Source organism: Drosophila yakuba, chromosome 3L (genome assembly GCF_016746365.2).
Source record: "Drosophila yakuba strain Tai18E2 chromosome 3L, Prin_Dyak_Tai18E2_2.1, whole genome shotgun sequence".
Taxonomy (NCBI): domain Eukaryota; kingdom Metazoa; phylum Arthropoda; class Insecta; order Diptera; family Drosophilidae; genus Drosophila; species Drosophila yakuba.
The window spans coordinates 17,665,791-17,683,294 of record NC_052529.2 but is presented as its reverse complement, the minus strand read 5'-3'; the positions used below and the strand labels follow the sequence as shown (position 1 = coordinate 17,683,294).

The window sequence follows — 17,504 nt, the reverse complement described above, 5'->3', positions numbered from 1 at the left end:
GAGAGAGAGCTGGATATGAATGAATGAACATGTTGTTGCTGCCTTTCCCGCTGGTGGTTGCAGCATCCATTGCCGCTGCTCCTGTGTGCGTGAGCGTATCTGTGAGATGCATCTGTGAGTCTGTGCGGCTGTGCGACTGTGTTGGTGAGAGCGAGCGGATGGCAAGGTGTCTCTGGCTCGCGTGCTTGGCTTAAAGCAAAGGCAACAAAAGCGACGAAATAAAATACAACAAAATAACAAAAAATTAAAAGGGGGCCTCGCAGCCCAGCGACTCTTGCCGCTTCCGTTGCATCCTTTCGGCCGTTTTTGCTGCCGCCGTGTTGTTTTTGTCATCTTTACTACGGCACCGGAAACTAATTCCTGCCTTAGCCACAACGACTTGGACTTGGACCGCCTCCTCCTGGCCTTCTTCGCTCCCCTCCTCATGTTTGGGCCTTCTTCTTGTAGCGCATGCCAAAAAAGAACAACTGGAAAAGAATCCAGAAAAGAGTTTAACAGGAAAGATTGCGTTCAAAGTCGAAGCTTTAAATTCCCTTCGATAGCAAGGTTTAGTGGGTTAGGTTTAGGGTTTAAACTTCGGATAACTTTGGTAGTTACAGATCTTAGAGTGATTTAAATTGTAAAAAAAATTTTGGCTTATCAGTTACAATCGAATTTACCTTACCACCTGTTTTTATTGTACCATTTAAAATTGTCAATGAAATATACACCATTTGCTCCTTACAATGTTCTACACGAGTTCAGTATTTTAGGCGAACTTTTAATATCTTTGGTGTCAACCAAAAAGCCTTTTTTATTATACTCCTCCTTGTCTTCTTTTTAAGTACGCAAAGTGTTTGTGCTATTTTATTGGGGCTTTGCAAAATTCTTCCGAAAATGGTAATGCCCCCAGATAGTGTATATGGAGAGTGCGAGAGAGACCTGGAAACGATCTTCATCTCCATCTTCGGCTTGGAAGTTCAAGCGAAAAACGCGCGAGGTTCGGCAGAAAGCCCGCCAATTTTATGGGCCAAACCCGATAAGATTTCATTTGTTTACGAGTTACCTTGAGACGCGCCAGAAACAACAACAACAAAAACAATAGTAATAACAGCAACAACAACACAAGAAAGAACTGGCGATATAGGAGCATTAACCAGAACCGACCACTCCAACTGAAAGGCGGCCATTGTTAGTTGGAGGTTTCCCTTTTCCCTTTCCCTGTACCATTTTACCTTTTCCAATTCGATTTCTAGCTAACGACCAACAGCTGATCAAAGAACGTATCTCTATCGCTATCATTCGCAGGTAAAATGTACGCAGTAATTGGCCGGCGGCACGGCAAAATCCTCTCCGGCGATTTGACCCAGGGCAGCGGCAACTTCGCGGTCACCTGTCTGCTGCCGGTGATCGAGTCGTTCAACTTCGCCCAGGAGATGCGAAAGCAGACATCTGGCCTGGCCTGTCCCCAGCTCATGTTCAGCCACTGGGAGGTGAGTACTGTACAGTGGAGCTTTGGAACTCCCTCTACTTTTCCCTTTACTTTAGATAGGAGTCCAAAACCGTTTTGGGCCTTCTTCGTGATGTAATGCAATACTTAAGAAGTACTTTAAATGTTATGATATTTAGATGATTACATTTAAATCGGGATACATGAATCCCTCTGTTTATGAGTGATTTAAAAATCACACTTTAATGCGTAATACAGATAATTGTGGATTTGCTAAGCAGAGTTAGTAATTTGCAAAACATAAATATTAAGATACAGATAAGATAGCAGGAGAAATTAGTCAACTATTTACATTCTTACTACATTGTTTTCCTCATATCATTTCCTTTCAGTCATAGAGAAAATAATTTTATTAATACCGTGTGTTAGAAGATATTAGAAGGTGGTCTCTGTTATGGAATCCTGACTGTAGCTGGCAGCTGTTGCTGCTCTGCTGATGGGGCACAAGTGCAGCGAGTGTCCGACCATATGCCATGTGCGTGCCTCACCGAACTCCCCCTATTCCTGACCCCCAATCCCCAACCCGCATCCCATCCTCTCGACCCTGCTCCTTCTCGCCGAAACTCTCGCTGCCTGTCTGTGGTCAATAAAAATCTCAGCTTACGCTGCTCTAAGCCTTCTGTTACCTTCTGCTGAAGTCTTATAGGATAAACCACAGTCAGCAGCAGTAGCAACATGGCAACAGCAGCAGCAGCAACTTGGCAACAGCAACAGTTGGACTGAAAGATATATGGTCCATTTGAAGCTGCAGCTGTGTGCCATTCGAGGTAACCCAAAGCCCCAAACCAGACTCCCTTTCTCCTCCAGACCTCTCCCTTCTCCATCGCATTCTGACCTTGTCGTGGGCCACAATTAACACTCGACTTGATGATTATTCCCCTCGGTCTTGCGCTTTTGCCAAGATCAGCGGATGGGCCAAACTTAGCCAGAAAAAATTTAAGTTCTTCAGCCTACGAAGGTTTCGAATCATCTTTGAAGGTATAAAGGTAGATATTTTTAAGACCAAAGGCAGGAAAGATATTTTAATTGCAAGAATAAAGTATTCCCACACCTTTCTAAACACAACTCCATTTAATATTAATACAGCAACATATTTTGCCGCCTCAGCCATACACATATTTTCAAAGTGCGTGCATTCCGCATTAGTATTGGTGCTTCTATCGGTGTGATTGTGATAGTGTTGGTCACAGCGCCCAACCAATCGATAACAACAAGTTTTTGTATAATGACTTCCGGCGATTTTCTATTTCTCAGCTCAAGTTTTGCGGCGACGGAGATGTTGTTTGCCGTTGCTTCGTATAATTTCTTACGCATTTCCAACGCCAGACAGCCGGAAAAGTGGAGAAGTGGAAGAGGGGCGTAAAGTTGCGTTGCACAGAATAAAATGTTATTTAAACCGTCTTTTCGCCATATTTTATCGTAGAATACGTACAAATATTACTTCAAACCACCATTTTTAATTAAATTTTATTTTCAAAAGAAGGGCCAGCACTTAAGAACTTAGTTGTGCAACTCCTAATTGTGTTAAAATCGTAACGGAAACTAGTTCAGTCAGCACAAGTGAAAAAGTATCTGAGAGATATTCAATTCGATTACATTGCTCTGGTCGAGGGCAAAGTGAAAACAATTAGGATTTCAGCTTACCGCTCGTCCGAGCAATTAAAACGGTCGGCTTCAGCACTTTGTCCACGCCCACATCTCTTGGCCAGTGACCATGCCACCACCCCGCCCCCCGGCACCCAACCCCTTTTCCAGAGTTATTTGTTGTTAACCCTACCTGCCAGGTGAGTGGGCCGGGCTCTCCGCCGTGGGCGCAGTTGTCACGTGCCCATAATAACAACGAAGGCGTCAACTTCACTGGAGTGGCCAACTTCTGGTTGGGGCCAAAAGGGAAAAAGGGCTCACAAGTGGGCGGGGGAGTCGTAGTGTTCCCAAAAAGCCATTTCCATTTCTTGCTGCATCATGTCCCACAATAAGTTCGTTAAGCATGTGCACCGCCGGATCAGCAGATCTGCAGCCGCCAGAAATCATCTCTCGAGATGAACTCTTAACGTGGAATCCGGAATCTGGAAGCTGCAGACTGGAGATTGGAGGCTGGAGTCTGCGAGCTGAACAAGCCACCTGAAACAGAAACCCAAGCAACAAAAACTAATTTTCAGTTTTCATATATCATAATTTTTTCTGTTATTGCCGTTGCTCTTTCACTTCACGTAGCAACATTAAGACAGCAGTCAGGAGCTCAAGACTCAAGCCAACAGTGCGTTTCATTGAAAAAATTCACTCATTGTGAACAGATCCTTACAAAAATTTGTTCTTCTACGGAGTTTACTTACTAACATTTAATATACAAACCAAAATCCCAAAAAGATCGCCATAGTTGTCCACATTTATTAAGTTTCATTAAGACTTAATGGATATTGCTTTCATTTTATTTCGTTTTAAAAGGGCAGTTTAATGAAATTCTAATTAGTCGGTATAGCTTTAACTACTTACAGCAATGTGTCGCACTGTTTAACCGGGAAATATCTACTCGTCGGGTGGCTACTGTCTTGCGCGCTTTTGTTATTATTTAATTTTGAGCTTCCTTTTGTTTTGCCCCAACTCCTCCCGCTGGCTGCATCACTTCTCATCTCTTCTGGCCACTTGATGAACCCAGAGATTGTTATTATGATTACGTGTGTGTGTGTGTGCCGGGGCGACGGGAGAAATGAGCCGGGGCAGGAAGAGGGTCAAGACCTGCAGCCTACCGAAAAAAAAGGAAAAAATAATAAAATAACATAACAACTTTGGCTACTGGTCTTACTTTCAGGCCGCTCTGCATCGGGTTTTCCTCTGCTCCGGAGTGTTGCATATGATTTGGTTCTGGTTGCTGTTGTTGTTGATGGTGTTCTTGTTGTTGTTCCTGCTGGTTGTCGCGCTTTGCATGCAAGAGCTCAGTTCTGGAGCTCTGAAACTACTTCAAAAGCATAACAGCCACGGCCACAACAAACTGTGAGCAAAGAACCAAGACAAATAACAAATAATCTGATAACTCGTTTTGTATACCTGCCACAGTCTGCCCCCCACCAAAGGGAAAGTCTGCAGTGGAGACAGTGTGGAAGGGATGGGAAGGGGGCGGGGTAGGGCCACAGCCACAGCCAGGGGCGGGGGCGGGGCTGGAGTTGGAGGCGGGGGTCGTAGGGAGTGCGCCCTAAAGTCTGCCTGGTGCGAATAAACACACACATACAAATACACTGGCCAAAAAATTGTATAATTTAATTGACTATGGCTTTAAGAGAAAGCGATTTAAGCAATTTTTATGGAAAATTATTCGTACTGTTGTGACCTTATATCAATCCATTTTTGAATTAAAATTAAAAGCGTCTATTAAACAAATAAAAGAACGAAATCAATGCCATAATTGATAAATATAAATTTCAACCCCTTATATTTGTAAATAAAAAACTCTATAAATAAATACTTGCCTAACTAATTTTCGTGAGCCAAGCCCAAAATTTTTTTTCTACTGTAGGGATATATCCATGCCAAGGCAAGTGTTTATCCAAGTGGCCAAAGGATTGTTGTTGCTCTCGTTGTTGTTGCCCCAAAGTGGAACGTGGTTTGCATTGTCCGCTCGCTGGCTGTCAAAATGACGCTCATCGAAGACCGCCGTCCGTTGTCCGTTGTCCGTTGTCCATTTGCTGGAGACTTTTACCAACGCGGGGACCCCAAGTCTTTCGAATCAACTCGACTCGAATCGAGTTATATTCTGTGGGCCCAGTCTCTTTCACAGTCTTTCAGCCAGTTTCTGGCGCGCGATAATAATCTCAACTTCGTCTTGGTCGCGGACGGACAAATGGACAAACGGACAAATGGACAAGCGGACAAATGGACAAGCGGACCGATGGACGGCAGCGTATTTCGGTAGCTGCCGCGTAAATTACCTGCATACAAACCGCGCGCGGTCGGACAGGTAAACACATTCACTCATACACCTAAGCACACCACTCATAAGAACACGTGTGTGGAAAGAGAGTTGGAGATACAGAGCGATATACGTTACCCTGCCATATAATGTAGTACCATACCAAGTGTGTGTGTTGATGTCACGTCGTTTGGTTTTGGTCTTGGTTTGGCTTTGGTTTTTTGGACTTTTGTTTTGGTTTTCGCGGTTGCTTCAATATTTTTCTTAATATTTCAGCCCCAAGATGGGAGAGGTGGCCATTAGGAGTGGGTGATTAGGGGGGATTTGCTGCCATCTGGAGCGTGGTGCTGCATTAGGCCTTCCTTGAATGGCATAAGTGCGTTTTAACCGGTGTCCTGCACTGCCAAAAGTACAAGTAATGTATTTTAGCAGAAATACCACTCTACAGTTACAGTTAAAAGTGCGGAAAAAGAATGGAAGATTTCAGTTCAATATCCAATGTAGATATTGGTAGAAGCATTTAAATGACAAAAATACTTCATAAATTCATTTATATTTGAAATGTTTGGTAATGATTTATATAAGACTCCCTTTTTGGGCCAGTGTACTCATCTGCCTGCTGGTGGCTGGCTGCTCATTTGTCTGGCCCGGCTCAGACGCAAGTTCTGCGCACTTCTGGAGCACTTCAGCTGCCACAGGGTCTCCTCCGAATGCTGCCCGAGATTTGGAGTGGGAATGTCGGGAATGGGAATGAGGATGAGGATGGGCATGAGTTTGGGTATGGGTATGGGTAGGGATGGCGATGGTGATGGGGAGCGATGGAGAGACTGGAGGCTGCTGCGCATGCGCAGAACCATTTGCGAAGGATGGCAGTCTCGCTTTTGCGTTCCTGTTTTGTTGTGACAGGGATTGCAAACTGCGAACTGGGAACTGGGATTGCCTTACCTTGTCGAGGACTACTGCTTGGCTCCCTATAGTGCCCCCATTGTTCCCTTCGCCTCGATCCCTTGCCCACTTGGCGTTGTTGGCTGTTGTTAAACAAGCGAAACTTTGTGCCCGATAATGATCTACATGGGATTGCGAAGATGTTCGAGGGCCCGCAGTTTAGCGTAGTGCGAACAGATGGCCCAGAACACGCACAGTGAGAAAATCCTTAGCAAAGAGGCTATAAAAATATATGTATGCCAGATATTATTAAATGGGTTTATTTATCCCATTCAAATAATGCATAGATAAAGGGCAAATGACCTATTGTACATGTTTTGCATTTATGGACTATATGACTCATTTTTTTCGTGCTGTGGAAGGAAAAGTCTCTTCCTGACAAAAGACCAACCTCAAGCCTCAGCATCTTAATCAGTTCTCGAGCAAGCTCAGTCATTGATGAGGGAATTCATAAAGTGTAGAACCCAAAATCTGGAGTGGGACAGTGCTAAGTTTTTCCAGCGAACCGCTCGACACCCGCCCGCTGGGTCTCGAGTCCTTGCTGGAAGGAACAAAAAAAAAAGAGAAGGAAGGAAAACAAAACAATGCAGATCTCACACCAGAGATTCTCAAGTGGTTCGCCTCGCAGGAGGCAATCATCAATCAAGCGCAGGGAACGCTCTTCACGCCATTCTCCATTCTCCATTCTCCATTCGCCATTGAGGAAATGCCCCGTTCTCCGGTACGCCGGTACTCCGGTTCTGCGTATCCTGGCGAGCCTGCCTTATCACGTAACGTGCAATGCGTGTCCCTGCGTCCTTTGAAAGTCATTAAGCGTCGAGTCCTTTGTCGCAGCCTCTCGAGTCCAAACAATGAAGATGTGAAAATGCACGCTTTCCCTGCTGCTGAGACAAAGAGCCCTGCTCAGAGACCCAAAATACATACGAAATAAACCCCGACCCAGCATCATAAACCCAACCAATCCCAACCCAAATCCAATCCAGTGCGAGGTGCAGGCGCAGGCGCATAGACACAGCGACGCCTCGTTCCTTTGTCCCGTCTCAAGTGCCTAAATGATTTCCCGGAATTTACACCCTGCGTCTGCTTGCTTACAGGTGATTGATATCGATCCCTTCTGGCTGCCGACAACCGAGGAGGAGCTGATGCACTTCGGCGAGAAGGCGGACTCCGCCAACCGAGCCAAGGTCTACATGGACAGTGTCCGGCGGAGGAAGGGCCTCTTCGTGGACGAGCAGGTGGTGGAGCACGCGGAGAAGCAGCGCACCCTCTCCAAGAACAAGTGATGTGGCAGCTAAGCCCTCGGGTAAGTCCTATATACAATGCAACTGCTAAAGGAAGAGGGGAATTCAATTTCAACCAAAACCACAATTTTATATTCCTAAATGATAAGTCAAATTATAGAAAAGTTTAGCTTTTATTAAAAATGTAAGGATGGGAATGGTATACATTGGCAAAATGTTCAATGCAATAGCTGTCCTGGGTTCAAGTCTTTTACTTAGGAACGGTTAAAATTATTCCACAGGCTAATTCTCGTGCTTTTCAGTTTCCCCCTCCACGACAGCCTCCTTTTGGGAAATAAGTCCGCTTTCCTTTTCAGGAACTTCTGGAACCGCCAGTGAATTTTTTCCCAAAACAATGTGAATGCAACTAATAATAAAAATAAAATAATTAATAAAATAAATAAGAGTCACACAGCGGGAGCACTTACAGTATCATCACAAAGACAGCGATTTGGGTGGCAATGGTTAGGATGAAGACATTTCCGCCGTAATTTGTGCTCTGAGTGGCCCGGTAAAGTTGCGAGTAGCACACTCCGCTGATGAAGGGCACCGCATTATCGCAAACTGAGAGCAGTGCAAACACCTTTCCACGCTCCGATGTGGGCACTATTTTCGAGGTCATGGCCCGGATCATGGGACCCACAATCGGACCCAAGCTGCACACAACGGCTCCGGCGTAGAGCAAGTCCGTATTGGAGGCAAAATAGAAGAACAACCGGGCTATCGAATGCGCCCAGGTGCCAATGAAAACGATCGTCTATGAATTAAGCCATTCGAATTATTAAATGCGTAAATTGGAAGAGGATCACTTAGACACTTAGACTCGTAATCGAAATTAGACAATAGACAGATTCGTGCTAAGAAGGACTCACCGTATCCCTCCATCCAAGGAGCTTGTTCATTAGCGGCACCGCCAACAGCATGGCAATCACATAGGCCGACGACTTGAAGGTCTTAAAGTGGCTGTACGCACTCACATCCCAGTCGAATTTGTCCAGGGTGTACATGTAGAGGTACTGGCCCTCGTCGCGCTGAAAGGTGTACAGGGCCATGCTGACCAGAAGGATAACGAGAAAGCTGCGACGGTGTCCCTTCCGCGGCTTCACCAGCACCGCCAACGAGTCCTTCACATGCTGCTTATCAAAGAAGTCGCCCCAAAAGCCGCAGTATCCGAGTTCCCTCAGCGATCGCTGTCTCGGCGTGGTTTGCCACTGAAAGTGTTATATTTATGATTATAGATTTCTATGGATCCTTGGAAAAGTACCATATAAGAATCAAACATATTTTCCGACACTCTTTTGAACGTTTTCATTTCTAGCGTGAATCCGAAACTTACCTTCAGGGCGCACAGGGTGTAGATGATGGCGAGGGCAAGTAGAGAGGCGTTCACGGTGAACATGTCCGCGTAGGACTGATTGAACACGTTGTAATAAAGATGCGAGCCCAGGGCCACGCCCAGCGGCATGGCACTGAGGTAGATCACGTCCAGGATGGTCACCCGGATGGTGCGCTGCTCCAGCGTGGAAATGTCCGAGATGTAGGCGAAGCAGGAGGCGAAAATGGCCACATCCGCACCGGTCAACGCCGATGGCAAGGTGGCCGAGTAGATGATGTTCTGCACCGGCCACGTGGGCATCCTGGCATTGACCACTATCATCGTGGAGTAGACGAACTTGCCCACAAGTCCCATGAGCAGCGGCAACTTGCGGCCCCGCCGATCCGAGAAGGAGCCCAGAAAAAGGGCAAGGATAATGGGGAAGACGTGGGCGGAGATGTTCTCCCACTGGAGGAACCAGGCATTGGTCAACATTGCCTCCTTTCTGAACTTCTCGTTTTCCGGCTTGTTGAGATTCCGGCAGATCTCCTCCGTGAAATTCCTGTTAACCCGACAGGATTTGTACAGGAAGAAGTTCTGCTCCACCACCGAGGTGATCATGAAGGCGAACATGTACAGGAACATCGTGGGCTCCACGGATATGGATTTCACCACATGCCACGCCCACTGGCAAACGGTGCGGCCCGCCCCCTCTTCTCGCTGTTCCCTAACGGCGCCGGACGCGCTGTTCTCGCTGCGCTCACTGTTCTCACTAGACCGACTATTTCGTCTTTGTGCCGCATTTTCGGAGTGTGCCTGCAAGTATGCAATGAATTTTGGCATTCAAGCTGTTTCATTTCAAATTAATGCTGGCAATGCCAAAGATTTCGAAGAGAGGATCTCCTCGTTGGCTTTGCGTTTAAAACTCGTTTTGAATAGTCGATACTCTACTTCATTTGGTTAGGTTTACAATTTTGTTTACTGAACATTTGCTTGTTTATTTGTTTTTTAGCAATAAGTTACGCAATTCATTTCACCTCTGAATTTATAAAAATAGTTTATTTATGAAGCACGTTAAAGAGGTCCACCCCAAGTGTTCTTTATTCGTCAAGAAAAACCAATAAAAACGGAGATTGTTCACTGCATTAATTTCAATGCACTGCAACGTTTCAAAAATAAATATTTCTTTTCACGTAAATTTTAGTTTAATATAACATTTTAAGTAACAAGTTTGTGTGTAGTTATAGCAACAATTTAACGGAGCATGGTCTTTTAGGTACATAAGTGTATTCGAAAGTCACCACAACTTTATCAAATTATTGTCGACCGCATGTTGACACTTTTGTTATGTATTGTAGTTAACAAACAATATGATTATTGTATTACTCTGATGGAATTTTACAAATGTTCCTTTTAATACTTTTTGTTATGTGAGTCCAGACACAGCACTTAAAATCAATAATGGAAACCGCACAACAAAAACTATATTCAGGGTCATGTCTGATATTTTCAAAGATTTCTTTCGCGAGCTTCGCGCGTTTTTTAGGAATCAATTGTGATACGTAATCGTTTAACGAATCGCGACGTTCCAATTTGTGCGATTTTTTAATTGCATAAAATGCGAACTGCTTCTTTTTGGCATTTTTTCACTCACTTCGTGTTTGTTAAATTTAGAACGTTATGTTTTTAGGCCTCACAAACAATAACAAACCTAAAAGCACTCACCTCTCTGGCGCTCATTTTTACTTTGCGCACTGTTCACTCTCACGCTGCTAAGTATGCTGGGACTGGTCCGTTATGTTTGGGGGAGAGTATCCGCTCAAAGCTCTTATGCTCTCGCGGTTTTTTACCGCTTAGCTTTCGCAATTCAAAATTTAACCGCCAAAAGCAGCTTATCAATTGATTACACTACCAGTATGTGCATTGCTATTTGGTTATTCAATTGCCATTTGTTATGCAAATTTGCAAAAGATTAGACTTCTAGCCGTGTACCCTAAATATGGGGTAGATTAAATTATTGTTTACTTCAATGAATATGTAAGCCAATCTCACAGTTATTGCGTACTTAAAAGGTTCAATTCTATTATCTAAGTAATTATGTTAGAAACTGCGGAAAAGTTGTAGGTTAAATTTAAAATAGCAGCTTTTGAAAGATTTGGTGCTGTATATATTAGGTAAATCCATTTATTATTCATTCATTGTTTGTTTTGCTAATTTTGCGGTAGATTAGATTTTGTAACCTGCAATCGAAGTGTGGGGTATATCAGGAATCGGTTTTTATACCACTTCTTAGTTTTATTAATTTCACGTGTACGGCTGTATAATTGGCACTAATTTTAATTTTCGTCTAGCTGGGTTTTTTTGTAGTTTTATCCATACCCTGATAACAGCAGCTCTCAATTTTTTTTGGTATCAAAAAAGTACAATAAAAAACTCGACAAGGGGTTATGAACTTTAATTATAGACTCATTAACTTTGATTTACTACACTGCCCATTTTTTGCTGCGATAATTATTTTGATTATTTTCAGAGATTTTCATTCTCCAAACAGTGATTTACTGTGCACAGTTATGAACCTAGTTTAATTGTTGTGAAATTGATTCCGCTGCTGTTGGCATTTGTTTGTATATTAAGTTTCACATTACACTGCACTTATTTTCCACCGATCCTGTGTTCCGAAGAACCCAAATATTAAACCGCGCGGATGCGACACATCCACTCTACACCTCGATGGCAACTGAAAACTCAGAGGGTAGATCCGTCCACTCAAAACTGGCTTATCAGCCGAAAAGCTGATATAGCTGATACAGAGCGTTTTATATTGGCCTCCACAACAGTCAGAGCTTCAATAGCGATTGTTCATTGCTCTTTATTTATATACGTTTTCAAAGGGTTTTCCCAATAAGCTGCTGACCATTTCTGATTACTTTCTATTTTCTCTTCTTGCAGGTGCTAAGAAATGATTGCTTTACCGCCACGAATGGATGTAACTCATCATGCTGAGGAATGACATATATTTTTTTACCTTGTACACTTATTTAATGAACAAATAAAATGTTAGCCAAATAAATGTTATTTTCTTAAAAAAAAAATGCTGCCGTTATTTTATATTAGGTTCTACGAGAGTATATCAGATTAAAAGAGAAAAACATTTTTTGTAAATGCCCAAAAGTATGCAGCAACTGTCAGCGATCTTTAGCAAAACTAAAACTTTTTCAAAAGTGATTTAATACAAAAATATATAAATTACAATTTAAATAGTATCATACGCATAATAGTAAACGATAATGGACAAGCAAAAGGTAGACCACATAAATAATTGACAGACCCGAATAGATGCACTCCAAACTTAACAAACTTACTTAAACAAATAGATTAACTACAATATGAAGGTTAATCAAATCGTATTGGCTTACAATCTTTTTATACCCGTTACTCGTAGAGTAAAAGGGTATACTAGATTCGTTGAAAAGTATGTAACAGGCGGAAGGAAGGGTTTCCGACCATATAAAGTATATATATTCTTGATCAGGACCAATAGCCGAGTCGATATGACCATGTCCGTCTGTCCGTCTGTCTGTCCGTCCGTATGAACGCTGTGATCTCAGGAACTACAAAAGCTACAAAGTTGAGATTAAGCATACAGACTCCAGAGACATAGACGCAGCGCAAGTTTGTCGATTCATGTTGCCACGCCCACTCTAACGCCCACAAACCGCCCAAAACTGCCACGCCCACACTTTTGAAAAATGTTTTGATATTTTTTCATTTTTGTATTGGTCTTGTAAATTTCTATCGATTTGCCAAAAAACTTTTTGCCACGCCCACTCTAACGCCCACAAACCGCCAAAAACTGTGTTTAAGACTCTCCTTCTCCCTTCCACTAACTGAGTAACGGGTATCAGATAGTCGGGGAACTCGACTATAGCGTTCTCTCTTGTTGAATATGTAAAAGGTTACACATAATGAGAAACCTTCATTGAGAAATTACAGCTGCCATTTACCAGACTATTTTATTTTATTTCTCAATCATTTTCTTGCTCCCCTTTTGAGCCAAATGAATGCGAAAACGCGTAGCAAAACACAGAGAGAATTGGCTCCCATCTGGTTGTTGGCTTTCCCGATCCAGCGGCGGTTTCCCGAGCTGGCTGCTTGGATGACTCCGGCGCTGCGGGGCTTCCCGTTGGATGGGTGGGTTGGTCTGGACTGAATTTTCCGCTGGCAATGGTAATCGGAGCCGCCACCTAAGTCCGCTGCTTCCCAAGCGGTCGGTAAACTGCAAGACGATCGAATGCCCGCTGCCAGGGCCACCCTAAAGATTGTGGACCCCGCACCTCAGATGCCAAGTTGAACATATTTGCATTGTGGGGTGCTGAGCACCACAGTGGGCATTGCCAAGAAAGCTATTACAAAATAGTACCAAACTCATTGTTCTAAAATTACCCAAGAGTGTAGGAATAAAGGCTTTGCGACGACGATAAAATGGTCTCCAATGTAAAATTAATTTTAATAATTACAATATGTTAACTATAAAGCCCTAGAAAGTACATTCCTCTCATCTAAGAAACGTTGTGTAAATGTCGAAATTTTATAAAATGGCTTTTTATTGTTTTTTTAATCTAAGCTGATGGTAAACACTTCTTTAATTCTTACGTTTTTAATTTTTAAAATAATTTGTATATATATTTGGTATTATACAGTAAATGTTTCTTGTTGTCGTATTCTCATTACCCAGTGTGTACTGTTCCTGTCTATCTTACTGTCAACTTGGCTGTGACGACTTCTCAGCAAAGTTTAGATGGTTAGTTGGTGCCCAGCTGTGGCACGCTTCGGTTCAGCAAAAGTCAGGCTCCTCAGCAGTGAGATCCCAGATAAAACCCAGAGATAATGTCGGACTCAGATAGCAGGCTGATCGATGTGGAGGCCCCGGGGCGGGTGGAGCAGCACGAGTTGCAGATGATGCCGGTGGTGGGCAGCACCATTGAGGTGCCCAGCCTGGACAGCACACCCAAGCTATCGAAACGGAACAGTTCGGAGCGGAGTCTGCCCCTCAGGAGCTACAGCAAATGGTCGCCCACAGAGCAGGGAGCCACCCTGGTGTGGCGGGATCTCTGCGTCTATACCAATGTCGGTGGCTCCGGGCAGCGGATGAAGCGGATCATCAACAACTCGACGGGGGCCATTCAACCGGGCACTCTGATGGCTCTAATGGGCTCGAGGTAAGCAGCTGCTGCGGAAATTCAATACGGATCGAGATCAGGTGCACTCGAGTGGAAGGTGCTCGAGAACTGGCTGTCCAAAAAAGTGCTAACTATGTCAAGTTGTCTTACTGTGGACTCTGATAAGCAGAGATTCCGCTGGCACTTTCGCCTCTAATAAAACATCTTCATTCACAGTGGCTCTGGGAAAACAACACTCATGTCGACGCTCGCCTTTCGACAGCCGGGTAAGTGCACTACCAAGTACATATAACTATGGGGTCCCGATAAGATTAGACTGATCCCCACACTATCTCCGCTCGCTCCATTTGCAATGGGATCTGTGCTGCAGCCGGGACCGTGGTTCAAGGCGACATTCTGATAAACGGCCGGCGCATCGGGCCCTTCATGCACCGCATCAGTGGCTACGTCTACCAGGATGACCTCTTCCTCGGAACGCTGACTGTTCTGGAGCACTTGAACTTTATGGTGAGCCACCGTGTTTGTATAAAAGTTGTCTGTCATTTAGTGTCTTAGTTGATTAGTTTATTGCAATGGTAGAATAACTTTCGTAAGTGTTTCTTTAAAGAGACTCTTCCCACGTGCTTCTATCAAGACTTTATCTTCTGGATGATAGCTCAGTTTGGCCTACATTAAATATGGCCTTTTGTAGACACAAGTTTGGTAGTTCGTTTACATATTCCGCTCTCCCTGTTCTAGGCACATCTCCGCCTGGACCGTCGGGTGTCGAAAGAGGAGCGTCGTCTTATCATTAACGAGCTCCTGGAGCGAACAGGTCTTCTTTCGGCGGCCCACACTCGAATTGGCAGCGGCGATGACAAGAAGGTCCTTTCGGGGGGAGAACGCAAGCGATTGGCATTTGCCGTGGAGCTGCTAAACAACCCGGTGATCCTGTTTTGCGATGAGCCCACCACGGGACTGGACTCATACAGCGCCCAGCAGCTGGTGGCCACGCTGTACGAGTTGGCCCAGAAGGGCACCACCATCCTGTGCACCATCCACCAGCCGAGTTCGCAGCTCTTCGACAACTTCAACAACGTGATGCTGCTGGCCGATGGCCGCGTAGCCTTCACGGGATCACCGCAGCATGCTCTGAGCTTCTTTGCCAATCACGGATACTACTGTCCGGAGGCCTACAATCCGGCGGATTTCCTAATTGGCGTCCTGGCCACCGATCCCGGCTATGAGCAGGCCTCGCAGAGATCGGCCCAACACCTTTGTGATCAGTTCGCCGTCAGCTCGGCGGCCAAGCAGCGCGATATGCTGGTCAACCTGGAGATTCACATGGCCCAGTCCGGCAACTTTCCCTTCGACACGGAGGTGGAGTCCTTCAGAGGCGTGGCCTGGTACAAGCGCTTCCACGTAGTTTGGCTGAGGGCATCGCTAACTCTGCTTAGGGATCCCACGATTCAATGGTTACGGTTCGTCCAAAAGATCGCGATGGCATTCATTATCGGAGCCTGCTTCGCTGGAACCACGGAACCCTCCCAGTTGGGCGTACAGGCCGTTCAGGGCGCCCTCTTCATCATGATATCGGAGAACACCTACCATCCCATGTACTCCGTGCTGAACCTCTTCCCACAGGGATTTCCGCTGTTCATGAGGGAAACCCGATCGGGTCTCTACTCCACGGGACAGTATTATGCGGCGAACATCTTGGCTTTGGTGAGTTTTGAAACGAGTTTTGTTAAGTTAACCTTATTAAATTGATATTTTAACTTATTTGTTGATAGCTGCCTGGCATGATAATTGAGCCCTTGATATTCGTCATAATCTGCTACTGGCTGACGGGTCTGAGGTCCACCTTCTACGCCTTCGGAGTGACTGCGATGTGTGTGGTGCTGGTGATGAATGTGGCCACAGCCTGCGGTTGCTTCTTTTCCACGGCCTTTAACTCGGTGCCGCTGGCAATGGCTTATTTGGTGCCCTTGGATTACATATTCATGATCACCTCGGGAATCTTTATTCAAGTGAAGTGGGTGATTAAAGTGTTCTTTTTTGCAACTCTGTGTTAAGGAACACTCTGTTTTCAGCTCGCTACCAGTGGCGTTTTGGTGGACACAATTTCTCTCGTGGATGCTCTATGCCAATGAGGCCATGACCGCTGCTCAGTGGTCTGGAGTGCAGAATATTAGTAAGTTAAGCCCAAGTTCCCACTTAAAGGACCCAGCTTCATTGAATCAATATTAACTTAAATGCTTACAGCCTGCTTCCAGGAGAGTGCCGACTTGCCCTGCTTTCACACGGGTCAGGATGTCCTGGACAAGTACAGCTTCAACGAGAGCAACGTCTACCGGAATCTACTGGCCATGGTGGGGCTTTACTTTGGGTTCCATCTGCTGGGATATTACTGCCTTTGGCGAAGGGCTCGAAAGCTGTGAGAGCTCCCAGTTTGAGTGCTGTAAATATACTTACTACAGAGCTATGAACTATAAACTATGAACTCATCCAATAAACAATGCCTAGACTTTAAAATAAATAGCGCCATTTATTAACACACTTTGTTTTTATTTCCTTTGTTGACAGCACAATGAAACATTTACTTAGACTGCATTTAGTTTTGTCCTTACCAACTTGAAACTGAACACCAAAGCTAATCAACAAGTTCAATACACGCATACACTTATGATTATATAAACGTATAGGATACTTTATACTTCATAATCTGTTAAATTATAGTTCGTAGCTAGGCGTAGTCAAAGTGGCCGAGAGGCATTCGTAAAATTTGCAAGTTAAAACTAAGTAACAAAAGGTTATAAAATAATTTATGCATCTTTTCATATTCTTCATAGAAATCACAGCGAGAATTTTGTTTGGTTTTCTTTGGTTTCTTTCTTTCGTTTTGTTTACGCATTGTTTAAGTTGCATTATTTAAGTATATGTTTATACTTAGTGTTGATGCTTTCAGCAACATTGAGACATACAGACATCGAAACACATTTAACATTACATTTAAACAATACTATTTTAACATTTAACGTATTAGATACTCTTCCCATCTCAACTTATTCTCTAGTAAATATCGTTTGTGCAACAATTCAAAAACTTTTCTTGCTGCTCTTCAATTGACAGATTTTTTGTTTTAGATATTAGGAAAACACCAGCTATGAACAGCCTCAAAAACCGATGTGATACTTCTTATCGATATGATATACATGTATATTGGATGCTGTCTCTTAGCTCGGTGTAAAAATATTTTGCTGGGGAATGCAATCGAGTCATATAACATTAAAAATATTTCCTTTTCATAGCATGCGTAAACTAAGAACTGCATGTTATAAGGGTTCATTAATGAGAATACATTGAAATACCCACCATTAACCATAACTTTTAATTTATTAACTTGTCAATT

General features: G+C 44.1%; 3 protein-coding genes across 7 annotated transcripts in view; 2 read left to right on the top strand and 1 right to left on the bottom strand.

The window, feature by feature from the left end:
• The window catches only part of LOC6534451 (elongation factor-like GTPase 1), a 77,038-nt gene extending 65,089 nt beyond the window's left edge, over positions 1-11,949 (top strand). Inside the window, exons 4-6 of the mRNA XM_002095092.3 lie at positions 1,288-1,472; positions 7,433-7,641; positions 11,883-11,949. Of these exons, the coding sequence (XP_002095128.1) occupies positions 1,288-1,472; positions 7,433-7,621 (374 nt within the window). The 3' untranslated portion in view covers positions 7,622-7,641; positions 11,883-11,949. The remainder of the gene's footprint in view (positions 1-1,287; positions 1,473-7,432; positions 7,642-11,882) is intronic.
• LOC6534450 (proton-coupled folate transporter) lies at positions 7,734-11,710 on the bottom strand. Of its 5 annotated transcripts, XM_015195156.3 has the most exons (6): positions 11,579-11,710; positions 10,659-10,926; positions 8,955-9,749; positions 8,491-8,829; positions 8,047-8,375; positions 7,734-7,985 (listed from the first exon to the last, which is right to left on the bottom strand). In XM_015195156.3, exons 2-6 carry the CDS (start codon positions 10,671-10,673, stop codon positions 7,862-7,864), a joined length of 1,602 nt encoding a protein of 533 aa, XP_015050642.1. In that variant the 5' UTR covers positions 10,674-10,926; positions 11,579-11,710; the 3' UTR covers positions 7,734-7,861. The 5 variants fall into 5 exon arrangements, with proteins under 5 accessions (XP_015050642.1, XP_002095127.1, XP_039230605.1 ...); XM_002095091.4 differs by lacking the exon at positions 11,579-11,710 and having other exon boundaries at positions 10,659-10,996; XM_039374671.2 differs by lacking the exons at positions 10,659-10,926; positions 11,579-11,710 and adding an exon at positions 10,588-10,656.
• Positions 11,950-13,732: 1,783 nt separating the features above from the next.
• LOC6534449 (protein scarlet) lies at positions 13,733-16,631 on the top strand. The gene is made up of 7 exons (XM_002095090.4): positions 13,733-14,152; positions 14,330-14,379; positions 14,484-14,620; positions 14,852-15,817; positions 15,886-16,127; positions 16,186-16,286; positions 16,358-16,631. Exons 1-7 carry the CDS (start codon positions 13,821-13,823, stop codon positions 16,531-16,533), a joined length of 2,004 nt encoding a protein of 667 aa, XP_002095126.1. The 5' UTR covers positions 13,733-13,820; the 3' UTR covers positions 16,534-16,631.
• Positions 16,632-17,504: the final 873 nt, after the last annotated feature.